A 15,553-nucleotide genomic window follows, 5' to 3' on the forward strand; every position below is an offset into this window, starting at 1 on the left:
AAGTGGGCATATCTCTATGCACCGTTGATGTCAATTGAAGTTTGATATCTTTGACGCTGAACTCTTTGAACGCCATTTCTCCGCCAATAGTTTAATGCAAAACATTATTTTTTTTAATAATTTGTTTTGATAATTTTAAACTAAATGGACATAGTTGCATATTGACTTCTGGTCGTGATCACAAGTTTAGAAACATGTGAACACAATTTTATGATTATAAGGAGTATTTATTGCATGTATTTTCTTGATATTTGCAAATTACTACTTAGCTTACTTATTCTAATATACTAGTATTCAGTTCCCTTTATTTGTTGACATTGAAGCCTATTCTAACATTGGGAAATTTATTGTCAGTGATTTTGTTTACAAGATTCACGTTCACAATTGTGAATATGATGGTGAGATACATTCCCTCTGGAACCAGTGTAGGTTTTGAATGCATATCAACTCTGTGACCAAGCACACATAGTCAGAGACAGATTTAGACCACAAATTTTTACAATATTTCGTGTCATTTTTGCGTGAGACATGAGAAAATCAAACTCGGATAACATTTTATACAAGACGCATTTATTCGGCCATCGACTCACCGTTGTAACGGGTTCGTAGGAACGGCTAGGATGGATGGGTATTGGCAAAAACCGTGCGAATCGGACGATTGGCGTTATACTGATGGATAATGTAATCAAGTTTGACATTGTTTGAATAAAAAAAGTTATCAAGCACATATGAGCAATTATTAACGAGGATGACAAAGTCGACAGACAAATTAACTCCCAATTTAATATTTATATAATATTTATTTAATATTTAATTTTATCCTAATTTAATCTTCTGATGACATTCTTTCAACTGTATCTCGATTTAACATTTTTGGTAATGATCTTCCCCAAACATTTGGTGAACAAGATGATTTCCCTGTTTCAATCAATGACAAAATTAATAATACAACTTTCATAATGCTGATGATCAAGTTCTTGTTTTACATACTACTGAGACCTACAAAACTGCTTGCATAAATTCACTAGTTACTGCTCACAATGGCAGTTGAGTGTTAATATTTAAAAAAAATCATGATTTTCAATAAATGTAATCGTTTATTAAATAATAACAATTTACTATTTACAGTATAATATAATTTAACTTTTTTGCAAACACCTGACATCATTTCTCGGCCTCAACTTTGAGGTCCATATATCGTTCATTCATACAATAATTTCTGTGAATGTCCCAGGACTGATCACTTCCCCTCGTGCAGCACATTAATTTCTGTACTACTATACACATAAATGTGTGTGCGTGTAAAGGTACTTTGTCTCATCTAAATTGTTATTGTTATATGTCAATTCTAGAAATCTCTAGACGACTAATGATTTTCGATTACTGGATGGATATGTATGTGCCGGTATTACTATCTTGGAATTGTTTTCACTTCCACTGGCAAACTCAAGGTCAGTCAACTGATGCTAAACAAATATAGTCTTAAAAGCATTTCTGTTGTAAAGTCGCGTGTCATAAAATAACAAGACCAAAGCTGTGTTCTAAACTTTTTGACCAGTTAGTTATGCATGTTTATTATACGTAAGTTAATAAGTTTGTAAATTATGTCATCGTTCCATTTTAGGAGTTAGTAACGTTTCTCCTACTGTAGGTATTCGAAGTGAACTTGGTAGAATGTCGAATTGGGAGAATTAGAATTATAAGTTCAATCATGAAATCCAAATATTAGTTTTGGGTAAACCCACTTATTGATAATCATTGCATTAAATCTGCACTTATCGACTCACTAAAGTTAGTTCGGCTGGGTCAAATAATATTGTACATTTAGTGAAATGCTCATGGATTAAACAAATAAGTCACAATACAGAATACCTGACTAAGTTTACTAATTCAGTTCAATCTTATTTGTTCAGTGGCTACTGATTCACCTGGAAGAAACAACTTATTGAAAAGCAATGGTAGAAATGGGGAAGGAAATTAACTTTGGATTCATGGTTTATTCAAATGCCAGTTTGTTTATGAAAATAACGTCATCTTAAATTTTAAAAATTCGTGAAATGTTAAGTAAATTTAGACTTAATGATCACAATATTTAAATTGAACTTAAGCGTCGACAAAAACCTAAAATCAATTAGCAAGACTACAATGCAATGTAGAAAATACAGTGCTAATTTTATTGAGGATGAATTGCTTTTTTAATATAAAATGTCCGTTTTTTTAAAACTGAAATAAACACGATGAATGAAACCTCAGTGTCATAGGAGAGATGGCGTTATGTCTGAACAAACCATCTTCATTAAAATTATGAACTATTATGTTCCTTTAATATCTAAAAGAATACTTTATTTGTGGGTTAACCTTTTGTTTCACCATTTGTTCTTGTGGTATGTTTTTTTGAAATTTACTATATTATACCCTCAGAAGGTTTTTAATATATAAGTGTTATGTTGTCGTGTATATTGCATCTTTAATAAATGCAACACAACTGTGAATCAACACTCTAAACTACAACATAGTACAATCATGAATTTTAGCGGCACAGGAAGCACGTGTTGAATTTTTTGTGTTAACGTTTTTTTCTTTGTGCAACTGATTTAGCATGTTTCCTTCAAACATTTTGCGCGCACTTTGCTCGATGTATTAGCTGCGGATCATGATATTTCTGGTGACTATAAACAGATTCAAGCCAATTGTGGCACAAGAATACTAAAAACAATATTTTAGGGTCGATCTCCGGCCACCTGCACAGCAGAGCCCATCCCGGGTCACCCATCCATCATATCTCACACGACCATACTACCATAGGTACATAGCTTCATATACGGTTGACCTACACTTGGACCCACGAATCCAGTGACCGTGGGGTCACTGGGCGGGTTTAAGTTCGTCATCAAGTTCAAAGTTCATTCTTCGGTGAAATGAGTTGCAGGGCTCTATGTTTTTGTCCTTTGAAATTATTGCAGCCTGTGCGCATGTCCAGTCGGAACAGGGCTGGCTTGAGTTGGTAGGACCTTGTGATCTCCCCATAGTGTTAAGCGTTATTTAGGTGGCCATTTTGGAATTAATTTTTTTTCAAAATACACATAATTCAATAACTAGTTCGTTTTCCCCACTTTATTTCTTCGGACGTCCAAAAAGCAAGTCACAGGGAATTATAATACTCTAGGAAATTCGATAGCCAACCCCGAACAGGCAGTCATCGTGTGCTTTGGTCTGAGTTTTTCAAATATTGTCTTAAAATGTATTTAAACAAAATATATACAATATGCTGGGGAAGGTGTGGGATAAATCGTTTTAAATGAGCGTATGTCTATTTACCAATCAGAGATGTGCTCCTTGTGCTCAACTATCGAAGGGGTGGCTACGCGTGATCGCCGACTAGCTGTGATTATGCATCGATTTCCGGTTAATTATGAAATCCTAAGATTTTGATACCTATCTACCACGCCTTAAAAATGATCTGAGACGAGAATTACTCGGAATTGTTCACATTTCCAACATCCCGGTGTTATGATAGAGCATTACTTAGACTCCTTGAGTACCGTTAACAATTTAACTCTACGGTGATTTACCAATTGTAATAACATCAATTAATGAAATAATACATATTATTATAAATCTGTTACTGCGACGCCATAAGTTACAGCGTGCCGTAATTTTGCGGTATTTTACGGGTATTTCAACCTACTATATTAGGAAATACGAATTCCAAATATGGAATGAGTACGCGCGCAAGCGTCCTCTAATGGCTGCCATCAGAGTTTGTCCGGACTCTACACAAAGAAGTTCGCTGATTGTGTTCTAAACATTTTGGTACTCAGATACTGCGGTCGATATTCCCGCTGTACTGTCTTCGTACATACTTTGAGGTATCCTCGTAATAACCTCATATTAATTACGCTGCCCCCTGCAGTAACACTCGTCATAATCGTGACATATCATATATAAAAATTGAATAAATGGTTGTACGCACAGTCACATCATAATATTAAAGTGGGGGGGGGGGGTCGTCACCTGCGCACGCGTGGGAATTGAGTTCCAATCGATAACAACACTTGCTAAGAACGCAAAGGCTCATGGGCTGTTTGTAAACAATGACACGCTGTGGCCACCTGACGCATGCGTAGGTGACGACTCCCCTACACAAGGCTATGTAAATTGTCTTTTGTCCAGCAAAAAACCCACGGGCAAGTTAACTGTATGTTAAGTACAGTACATGTATATAGGATATCTCATCAACCCTTTAACCATCATTTCCGCTAATATTTTAAATCATGCATTTTGACTATTTTTGTGTATTTTTTGGATTATTGGTGTAGGTGGACATAATTTCCTATTGGCTATCATGATAGCAATTTTGAACAAAAAAATATAAAAAAAATGTAGGTTTTATTTTGTGACATGGTCATAGATTTAAACATAGGGGAACCTATACTGGGTACTTTTTGCTAAAGTGCGTCAATTTGAAAATACTACTTAGCTTAATGCGCTTCCATTTGTTGACGGTGAAGTCCACTTAGTCCAGTCTATTCCCAGGGGATTTTGGATATGGATTGCAAGTGATCTTGTTTACGTCCACAAATTTGAACACAGACAATAATGCATATTCCCTCTGGGCCAGTGGAAGGGCGTGAATACATATAACTTATGTGTACACACGCTCATATTGTGCTCTACGTAAACTTTTTTGTTCAGAAAAAAAATATACTGCAACATGCAATCTCGTAGGCCGTTTTCCGGGCAGTCGCAGAGTTGGGATAACATAAAGATTGTTCATGAGCTATTATAATATTTTTACACTAATCGTATTTAATAATGACAGGTTGACGTTGTACTTATTTGAAGGCGTCTAGTGTGTCCAACAAATACGTCATTATCTGTGTTTCACAGAGTCCATATGGCCGTGTAATGCATTATATTCCAGTCTGCCAGTATGGTAAGATAACTGGTGCTGTCCAGAGTGACTCGAATTCTCTGTCCTGGACTCTATGAAATACGGTAAATTTTTGCCCTTTTCTACTCAGCAGGCATATATGTGTGCACGACCAGTGTTGTGCCCGCGTCTGAAATAAATGGCATTTGTGCCACGCTCACCGACCTTTAAAAACCACGTTGCGCAAGTCGTTTGAACTACGGAGACTTAGCCAGTGTCTTAACATTAGGTACAAATGTTGCGTCCATTATGAGCAAGTCCAATGTGCATGTATACCGGCGTGATGTTGTTTTCCCAAGATGGCTTTTGGTACAAAAAAAAAAAAAAGAAAAAAAAAGAACGTTTCCACTCACGACCGTCACATTCCGTTTGAATGTAATTTGTTTGTTTTTTTATTCACGGAAACAAAAATTTCAAATATATTCAAGTAACTGGTCATTCCGCTTTCAGGCTGGAATTATATATCAGTTTGCCTTCATTTAAGGTCAACCCAAACGATAAGCTTCAGTCTGTCCGGGCCTACTCAATGAATGTACAAACAAGGCGAAATTTGATACATAGACAAAAACAAGTAAATACAAATTAAACTCAAATTAAACTCAAATTACGTTAATAAGCATATTTGTGTTACCTGTTTATAGTATGCTCCAATACATGTGTCGACCAGACAACGATAGAAAGGAGTTATTTCAATACGTGGATGGTTTGGATAAGCCGGGCTATCATGCCGGTGTCAATGACTTATGAAATGTCAACCAGGTGTCAACAGGGGGGGGGGGGGTGTATACTACCAATGGCCGAATGCAGAATACTGTCTACTGTTTTTTTGGCAGCATCTAAGTGAATTGTGTCCATGTTGTTGTGATCCGTATGTCGTCTGACTTATTTTTTTGTATGGAGCTGTGTCACATAAAAATAGTTAAACACAAAGGAGACTGATATTTGGCGGTGAATACTAAATGGTGCTTTATTTTGCAAACGTTAAGGGCAGGCACATCCCAACACCGTAAAACAAAAAAAAAACAGCAAGAACCTGAAAGTAAAAAAAAAATCTCTGATAACACTCAATAAAACTTGTTATTCCTCAGCTTCTGAGAGCGAGGTATTTGTAGATATGTTGGCGATCGCCGCTGTGTCTGCGGAAGTACTATGAGAGATTGCATGATGGGAGTGAACAGTCTTTTGTTCAGTAAGATAATTTTAGAAAAGTGAAAACTTGAGTGACTGTGAAATAAAGGTTGGTTTTAAATATAAAATATCATGGAATCTGGATGAAATAATGAAAGGAATTGAACGGGTATGAAAGGGCAGTAAATGTGACAAGAATGCAAGGTCAGAATCCGGGGGTCAAAATACGTCACAATACATCCATCATCATCCATCGGCTCAGTGTCAACAACTATGGATGCGGTAAAAGTCTTGATTTGCAGTTTGCGTGAATGGCCGGGGGAAAAATCATGCCAATTCTGTGCTTCAGTAAGAGTATTTGCTGCTTTTTTGTGCAACGGAAATTAATTCAAGAAATGCTGTCAAAGGACATTTCCTTCTAGTAAACAAAACAACCCTTGGACGTTTATCTTGAGAAATTGAGAAGACGAAAATCTCTTGGGACAGTCGTTGTTGTGAAACAATGGACATACTTCTCCAGGGTATCAAGGGTAGTTTTGATTATTAGAAAAGGGAAACTGCTGCTTTATGGAAGAGCAAATTTCAATGTCATTGGCCACAGTAATTCTAAATTGATGTTGGTTTTAATTGGTGTTACCCGGTGTAGAAGTAATAACATTACGATGTTTTTGAGTTTAATAGTAAATTATTAATATTAAGAAATTAATAGTAAATAGTAGACTCCCTTTTGAATAACATCAACCAGTCTAACCTGTTTGACAACAATGAAATTCTAACAACAAGGCAATTAGGACAAATTAATAAAAATATACATTTATATCAACTTGGAAAAGTGAATTACAAAACGACAATCAATCAAACCAAAATGAAATATAAATAAATTAAGAACATACAGAGAATTAAAAAACAATTTTGCTTTTGAAACCTATCTTGTTACCCTGTAAAATATTGAGATGCGCGAAAATTTAAACAATTCCGCCTCAGTGACCATAACTTGAAAACTGAGACTGACAGACACAACGGAATACCCCTTGCTAATAGATTATGCAACCTTTGTGATCAGACTCAAGTAGAAAAGGAGTATCACCTAATGATGTCATGCAAAAGATATACCCCCTATAGAAATGTATTATTTGAAATGGCAAAAACCAAAATTTGTCACCAAAGACACAATTCATAGTCTTGCTAAACAACAGTGGTCTAATACTCCCTGTAGCAAGGTACCTAAAGAAGTGTTTTGAAATAAGACAGCAACCCCAGTGACAATTTTTTTCTATCTTTTTATTGTATAATAATTTAGTCTTAATATTTTCTTTCTCTGTTACAGTAATGTATTAGCTTAATTTTTTGTATGTTTTTATTTTATTTTTTTGTCTTTTATAATTTTTTTTTTATTCATATATTTTCCCCAAAAAGTACATTACTTCAAAATAATCTTACATGTCAAAAAGATGTACAAAAAAGATAATTAATTATCTTTTTGTATGTTTTTATTTTATATTATTTATTTAATTTTTTTAACTTTTTATTCTTTCTTAAACATTTGTAGCCATTGCCAATCCCTCCGGGGAATGTGTAAGTGTTAATGAAATTAATATTATTTAATTAATGAACCTGCACATTATTGATTGGCCTTGGCTAGTTGAAGCGTTTTTTAAATGGGCGACTCGATAGAAGTATTCGCCGTGATTCAAGACTTTTCATTCGGGTTTATACAACGCTTACATGTTACTGTCAGGAAGGTTTAATGTCTTGTTTGTATTAGCACAATGTGAAAGAGGGGTTTATTGTCAAAATGTACTAGTATATGGGTGGTTGTATGCATATTGAACTATACAAAATTTGAATTATGTCACCAAACTGTACGTTTTGACGACTTGTATGCAATTGTAAGATTATATTTCTGATATACTCGAAGTGAATCTGAGCACTGTGCTTTTTATAAATGTTATGGTTCGGTTAATAATTTCCTGGAAACTGTGCAGAAAATCACAGACTTTCATTATTTTTTGTTCATAGTTTTTCTAAATTTCAGTTTTTATTGTTCGTAATTATTTACAGCAATAACACTTGTTTTCTGTTGTGAAACCATTTCCAGTTATTATCATTGTGTACATGACAGCTTTCCCCCACACAATAAGACATGTATAGATATGTGCGAGTATGTTTCATGGGTTAACAAGTCATTGAAAATGCCACAGTCCCCGTTAAACTTTTGAAAGTTCTCTTTGTGCTCGTCATATTAAAGCGGAGGGGTTGTCGCGAGCGTGTCCTTAAAACTTGAGTTCCAAGTGGCGTATACAACAGATTGTTTATTTACATCAAAACACATGTTCCGTGTAGTAGTAATATGGCCAAAAATAAAAACAGCCGTTATTCGGCCATCTGATTATGAAACACACTGATATGTATGATGTATGTGCCAAATACGAATGAAAATGGTACATAAATTGTAGAAATATAGTAGTAAGGCCAAAAACTCAGATGGCTGTCAATCGGCCATCCTTGACCAGATTTTGAAACAAATTGTCATGGACATGCATCGTAACATGTATAAAGTACATGTATGTGTCAAATTTGAATGAAAACTGACAGAGCACGTCCAAGACACCGCATAAAAAAACAAGATGCCTGCCAGTCGACCATCTTTGATCCAATTGCGAAATAAATCGTCATGGACATGTATCCTAACATGTATAATCTATATACCAAGTTTGAATGACAACTGACAAAGCATGTCCAAAATACAACATTTTTAAAAAACAGGATGGGTGTCAGTCGGCCATTTTAAATCGAATCACTAAACCACTGCATGTGCATATGTCCCACATAAGGTACTAGGCACATGCAAAAAATGAACGGAATCGGCCCACAGGATTCTGAAATATGACTCTGGACAGACTGACACACGAACGGAGGGACACACGGACGGAAGGCCAGACTCTGGAACTCGCGGACGGTCGGGGACATGTATCCTAATATGTATGATCTATGTACTAAATTTGAATGAAAACTGACAAAGCATGTCCAAAATACAACATTTTCAAAAAACAAGATGGCTGCCAGTTGGCCATCTTTGATCCAATTGAGAAATAAATCGTCAATGACATGTATCCTAACATGTATAATCTATGTACCAAGTTTGAATGAAAACTGACAAAGCATGTCCAAAATACAACATTTTCAAAAAACCAAATGGCTGCCAGTCGGCCATTTTGAATCGAATCGCTAAACCACTGCATGTGCATATGTCCCACATAAAGTACTAGACACATGCAAAGAATGAATGGAATCGGTCCAAGGGATTCTGAGATATGACTCCGGACGCACGGACGGAGATCGAATTATAAGTCCCCGTTTACGGACTTCGTCCGAGCGGGACTAATAAGCCACTTCTTTATTCCTCACAATGTCTGGTTATTCTAACTAACTACTAATTCGCAAATTTGCGTAGCCTTGCTTCTACTCCCAATTTTGTCCTTAATAGTGAAGGTTAATGCAAATATATTGTAAATTACAGAGGTAACACTACAATACATTTCCCTTTACATTCCCTGGTATCACACAACAGCCTTTGTGCTGAGGCAGTTATGGTTCACAATGATCACCAGTTCTCTTGTTTTTGTTTAAAACTCTGAGACCTGTCATCAGCAGCTGCTCTTCAATGGCTGCCACCTACGTCATAAGTGACACTGGCTCATTTGCATAACATTTTTGAGTGTGCGTATTTTTAAATATTTTGTTTAAACTGATGTCAAACGAGCCCGGGCTAAATCTTACACATTCTGTAGTAAAACAAAATCGTTGTACATATTCGTAACCTTTTAGCTTGTTGAAATGATGGTTCGTTCTTCTAGGGGGTCACAACATCTCGTATTGTCCAGGCTAGGGGGTCAGATACAAACAAGATGGCGGCCTCCGAAAAGAAAATCAATGAAGGAATGGAACATATAAGTCAGGCAGAAAAATAGTGAGTCCACTCTCATTTGCAATTCATTTCAAGTCACAGATAATGTAGAAAGTGTAAAGTTATTTGTTGATACAATATACCCATGGAAGGCGAAAGACCTTTTTAACAATGATTGTTTATCATGTATTACTGTTGTGTTGAATCAGCTCTACAGTTCAATAAACAGTCAGCTGGCGTGTTTGACCTAGGGTGTAGAAAAAAGGGGGTATTGCGAAATATTGCTTTAAGACCTTTCCGTTTCTAGAATATCTAAGCCAAGTGAGTGAGTGATTTAGTGAGTGAGTGTTTTTCAATGATGAGAAAATGAGGGGTATAATTATTCATATTGAATAAAAAATCATCATTCCTACATTATCTTAAGAACAATTCATGATCTTCAAAGAACTGCATTCTCATAAGTAAACTGAGGATGTTCCACACACTCTCTGCTCAAATAAAGAATAAAAACGCTGCTGCATGCTCAAAGTGACTTGAAACATACATTGAGAGTACGCTATAGACTGTCTATCATTTTTTAATAGCTTTCTGTCATGAATAAGTTGACTCGCTATGCATAGACTGAAACAAAATGGCATTTAGGTTTTTGCCAAAATCTTCTCTCTCCTTCAGTCACTCTTTTTCCAAAAATAACACAATCTTTATATAATAATAATTTAATAATTTATTGACACAACACCGATATAGTACAATACGGCAGTATGGCCACTAAATACTATTAAGGGACGACGTCAAACGATCGATGTCGAATAAAAAACTTAATTCCTTTAGTTTTTTCCACATTCCCCTACCCCCCACTGAAACTTAATTGATAAATATTGGTCATGGCGTCAGACTACATTCACCATTAAATACAAATTGATAATCGACAGTAGTATTGCATAGCAGTTGGTTGTCGGGTGAGTGTAAAAATATTTTATAAATGCACCTCATTTGACGCACAGATTTACACTCGAACCAAACCATTTTTTCTGTGTTTTTTTTCTTTTTTCGGTTATTTCTGTCCATGATTGGATAGAAAAAAAAAACGAACTACAAAATATACCAAGATTTTTTTGACTTCATTAAAAAATAAAATTGTTTTTGTAGGATGGAAACTTTTTGAGGTCAAAACCCCCCACCCCCAAACTAAAGGAAATAAGTTTTTTATCCGACATCGATCTTTTGACGTCGTCCCTAACTACATTTAAAATTGAATTAACATATTTGGTGAAAGGTATCATAAGATGAGTATCCAAAGCACTTAATAAATAAATGAATTTACATTCTTGATTTAGTTTTTCAAATTCTGGATTTAGTTTTTCAAATTGTGAAAAAAAATTCTCTAATTGATTTAATATCTGAGTTTGAACAGTTCATAACATAGTGCTTTTCATCACCCACTTCAGATGAGTCGCACAATTTGCATATTCTTTGTTGTTGATGGATATTATTGTACCGCCCTTTCTCAATTGGCAAGTTATGGCTTGAAATTCTTAATTTTGTAATTGCTGATCTTATTTTATAATTCATAATAACTTTTAGATAATTTTCAAATTTGTAATTTTTCTTTACCAGTGAGTATGTCTTTAATTTGTTGCCAACATTTTGATTGTTGTCTTTATTGAGTTGCTTCATCCATTCATTATTATATGTATCTTTAAGTTTATTTTGAATAATTCTTTTTATGTTTTTAGAATTTAGATTATTAGCTTCCCAGAGTTTGTTACATTTAAGTGTTTCTAACGTGTTTTATAAAAGTTACAAATGATTTCTGTCCATGTTCGTGTAGATCCAGTTCATTTTGTAAAGCTACATGTATCTTTGTCAGAATCGGGGACTTTCCATGTGCTATCCTTGCCCAGTAGGAGAACACATTGTTAATTACCTCCAAATGTATGGGGTATCGACCTAATTCGCCCCGTGATGCAATGTTTGAGCTTCTCCTGTGGACTCCTAATGTATTCTTGCAGAATTTTAAATGTAGTTTTTCATATTCCAAATTGTCATTTGTGATTGATTTGAGTGTCCCTTTGTGTTCGAAATTGTTGATGGTATAGGCACCCCAAATTTCACTCCCGTATATACAAACTGGTTTTACCATGCTGTCAAATAACATAGTGTGTTAATTTGAGTATTGGCATAAATATTGAATTGTTGTCTAATTGAAAAGTAGCTTTTTTGTGCTTTCAGAGTCAATGATTTAATGCAGGTTTTGAAGTTACTATTTGAGATAAAATTGATTCCTAAATATGGTAATTGATTGTCAATCTGTATCTTTTTATTATCAATATAGAAACTCTCTGAATTATCAATTTTTTTGTTCATAATCAGAATTTTTGTTTTCTTTACACTAACATTTAATTTCCAGCTTTTACAATAGTTTTGTAATTTAAAAAGGGAATTTTGTAGTCCAGATTTAGTCTTTGATAGGATGACTATATCATCAGCATACATAAGGCATGGAATTGGTTCCTTACCCAAAATTGGGCAATCAGCTGTATCTTTCATTAGAACACTTGGTAAATCATTCACAAATATGTTGAATAAGGTTGGTGATAGTGGACACCCTTGGCGAGTGCCTAACTTACTTTCAAAATAATTAGTGTACCCATCTTCCAATCTAACACATGATTTTAACTCCTTATACATACTGTTGATGACTTTGATGAACTTGTCACTCACCCCATTTCTGTACATTTTGTAAAACAGTCCATTCCTCCAAATTGTATCAAAAGCTTTTGCCAAATCCACAAAACACATATATATATATATAGTTTTCAGCATCATATTGGGAGATTTTGGATGGCAAGACATCAACTTTATTCACGATAAATCGCGAATACTGTATTTGGATAGATTACAAAAGATGAATGATACCAGGTGGACCAAAATAGTTTTCTCTAAACTACATGAATCATATCAGAACAAGGCTAAACTTGCTTGGAACTGGCCAAAATATATATCAACAATATCCTAATTCAAAATGGTATGGATCATGTTTATGGCCTAAAAAGACCACAGAATATTAGTTGGATTAAAAGTTTCAATAAAATTAGTGAAGAAAATGAAATAAAGCGTTTTGTTGAAACTATTCAAGACATGAAATCCCTAAAGCACTATGGTTGGATTAAACACAGCAATAAAAAGGAAAATTATATAAAGGATCCTCTTGATCATCATGGCATCTCACTCCTCTGTAAGGTGAGGTCAAACGCAATAGACTTGGAAGGGAATAAAACACGATGGGAAAATTATAAAGGCGACGGGGTATGTATGCTTTGTAATGATGGAAAGGAGGATGTTTATCACTTTTTATTTCTTTGCAAATCAACTAACCACTTGAGAAGTAAATTCTATTCAGCACTGACCAATACAATAGTGGAAAGTGGTGGAGAACCAACTATTGTACATAGATTTTTCTCAGGAGGAATTAATTTCAAATTTAATTTTCTCTTCAGTGATGTTTTATGGGCAATCAATAAGGATTTGGGAAATAATACATCAAACGAAATCTGAAACTTTCTCACCCACCTATGAAAATTCAGAAACGAGAAACTGAATGATTTACATGTATGAATTAATGCTTCTTATAGATTGTTTTTTTTTTCTTGTTGTTGTTGACTTGTATGTTAGCTTTTACGTCGTTTCAAAGGCTAAAAAAATATTATTATTATTATTACAGATAACACTTACAAAGGTGTAAAATTGAACATGTGGAAGGAAGTTTCACAGGGCAATGAGTTGCGATATTTTCTTCTGGGGGAAACTAGTCAGGGGTTGAATGCTGAATTGTGTAAAAAAATAGATAACATTTTTAAACAATTCTTCATTAATCAAAAAGAGCTGAAAAAATGTAATCAGTAAAACCAACTTCATGTAATTATTTGTGCCTTCAGTTTTCCTGCTCTTAATTTATTTTTTTTCTGTAAGCTCCTGAACACTTGATTTAAAAAGGCTGCAACAAACAAATAAATAAAAAAAAATAAAGGATGGATGGGCGGTATATCAGACTAATATAGTAGTTGTTAAAGTTTGCTACTAGGTTTATGTTTATATACATTATTATGACATTTCAGATGGCCAAAAGCTACATTCGAAAGGAGCAAACAAAATGTATTTGTTTCAAAAGTGTTATGTAGTTGTTGATTTGGACACAAGTCACAAATGTTTGGGAAATATACATGCATGTCTGAAAAAAATGTGAAAATTTGGAACTATATCCATTGAAATGCATGCATTATTTCATAACCAGTTAAACCGCGGCTCCGGGTGTATAAAAGGAAATATGGTCGCCAGTTTTCAGTATGCAAATGACACTAGTGTAGGTCATTCAAATAAAACACAATGACGATTTGAGGTTTCGTACTCCATGAATAGTGCTTTAAAAAATATTGCATGGGCCCTGTGTGTGTTACAAATCAGATAATAGTGTAATGCATGATGTTAGCTTACGTAATTAACACCTTCAATCGAAATGATAACAGCTGTGTACCAAGTACACAACTGGGCGGACCATGCAAATTATATTTCCCATGATGCACTGGTGAACAGCTACCATGTGACATCTTGGAAAGATTGCGATGCTCTATGAGGTTTACAGTTTCAGTCAAGCTAAAGGTAATTTTTTTCTTGCAGCCTCAAAACATCATTCTTCAAATGGAAACCTGACTTTGACAGTGCATCTGACGAATTCAGCAAAGCAGGTATGTGTTAATGAGATGAAACCAGAAACGATATGATTCAAATCAATTTTGATAATATTGATTGATATCAGTTAACATACGGTGCTTTAGGGACGACGTCAAAAGATCAATGTCGGATAAAAAAACTTAATTCCTTTAGTTTTTTTCCAAACCCCCCTACCCCCCACTGAAACTTAATTGATAAATATTGGTCATGGCGTCAGACTACATTCACCATTAAATACAAATTGATAATCAGACAGTAGTATTGCGTAGCAGTTGGTTGTCGGGTGGGTGTAAAAAGATTTTACAAATGTACCTCATTTGACGCACAGATTTACACTCGAACCAAACCATTTTCTCGTCTTGGATGTGTTTTTTTTCCCTTTTCGGTTATTTCTGTCCATGATTGGATAGAAAAAAACGAACTACAAATACCCCAAGATTTTTTTGACTTCATTAAAAAATAAAATCGTTTTTGTAGGATGGAAACTTTTTGAGGTCAAAACCCCCCACCCCCAAACTAAAGGAAATAAGTTTTTTATCCGACATCGATCATTTGACGTCGTCCCTTACTTACCGATATTCCTATTTCTATTCAAATATCTTTGCAACATGCAGCAAAAAAAAAACATGATGGACCAACCAGCCTTTGTAGTATAACAAATGAAATGAAAATTTATTCCATGTATTTCAATGAAAATAAATTACATGTAACACTCCAGTCTGCTATAGTCGTATACCATATATATCATATATCAAGTATATCCCAAGTCTGTAAAACAATATAAAAAGATTCATTCACTAATTGTAGACAATATGTCTGAATGCACGAGACCATTCAGTTTCCATGAAGGTGTT

At 34.7% G+C, this 15,553-nt stretch overlaps 1 protein-coding gene across 1 annotated transcript in view; it reads left to right on the top strand.

The window, feature by feature from the left end:
- The first annotated feature begins 6,285 nt into the window (after nucleotides 1-6,285).
- LOC100376799 (gamma-soluble NSF attachment protein-like) overlaps nucleotides 6,286-15,553 on the top strand; it is a 42,345-nt gene continuing 33,077 nt past the window's right edge. Inside the window, exons 1-3 of the mRNA XM_006825073.3 lie at nucleotides 6,286-6,409; nucleotides 9,919-10,031; nucleotides 14,646-14,713. Coding sequence (XP_006825136.2) covers nucleotides 6,335-6,409; nucleotides 9,919-10,031; nucleotides 14,646-14,713 — 256 coding nt within the window. The 5' untranslated portion in view covers nucleotides 6,286-6,334. The remainder of the gene's footprint in view (nucleotides 6,410-9,918; nucleotides 10,032-14,645; nucleotides 14,714-15,553) is intronic.

This window comes from Saccoglossus kowalevskii, chromosome 6, assembly GCF_978046115.1.
Source record: "Saccoglossus kowalevskii chromosome 6, keSacKowa6.1, whole genome shotgun sequence".
NCBI lineage: Eukaryota > Metazoa > Hemichordata > Enteropneusta > Harrimaniidae > Saccoglossus > Saccoglossus kowalevskii.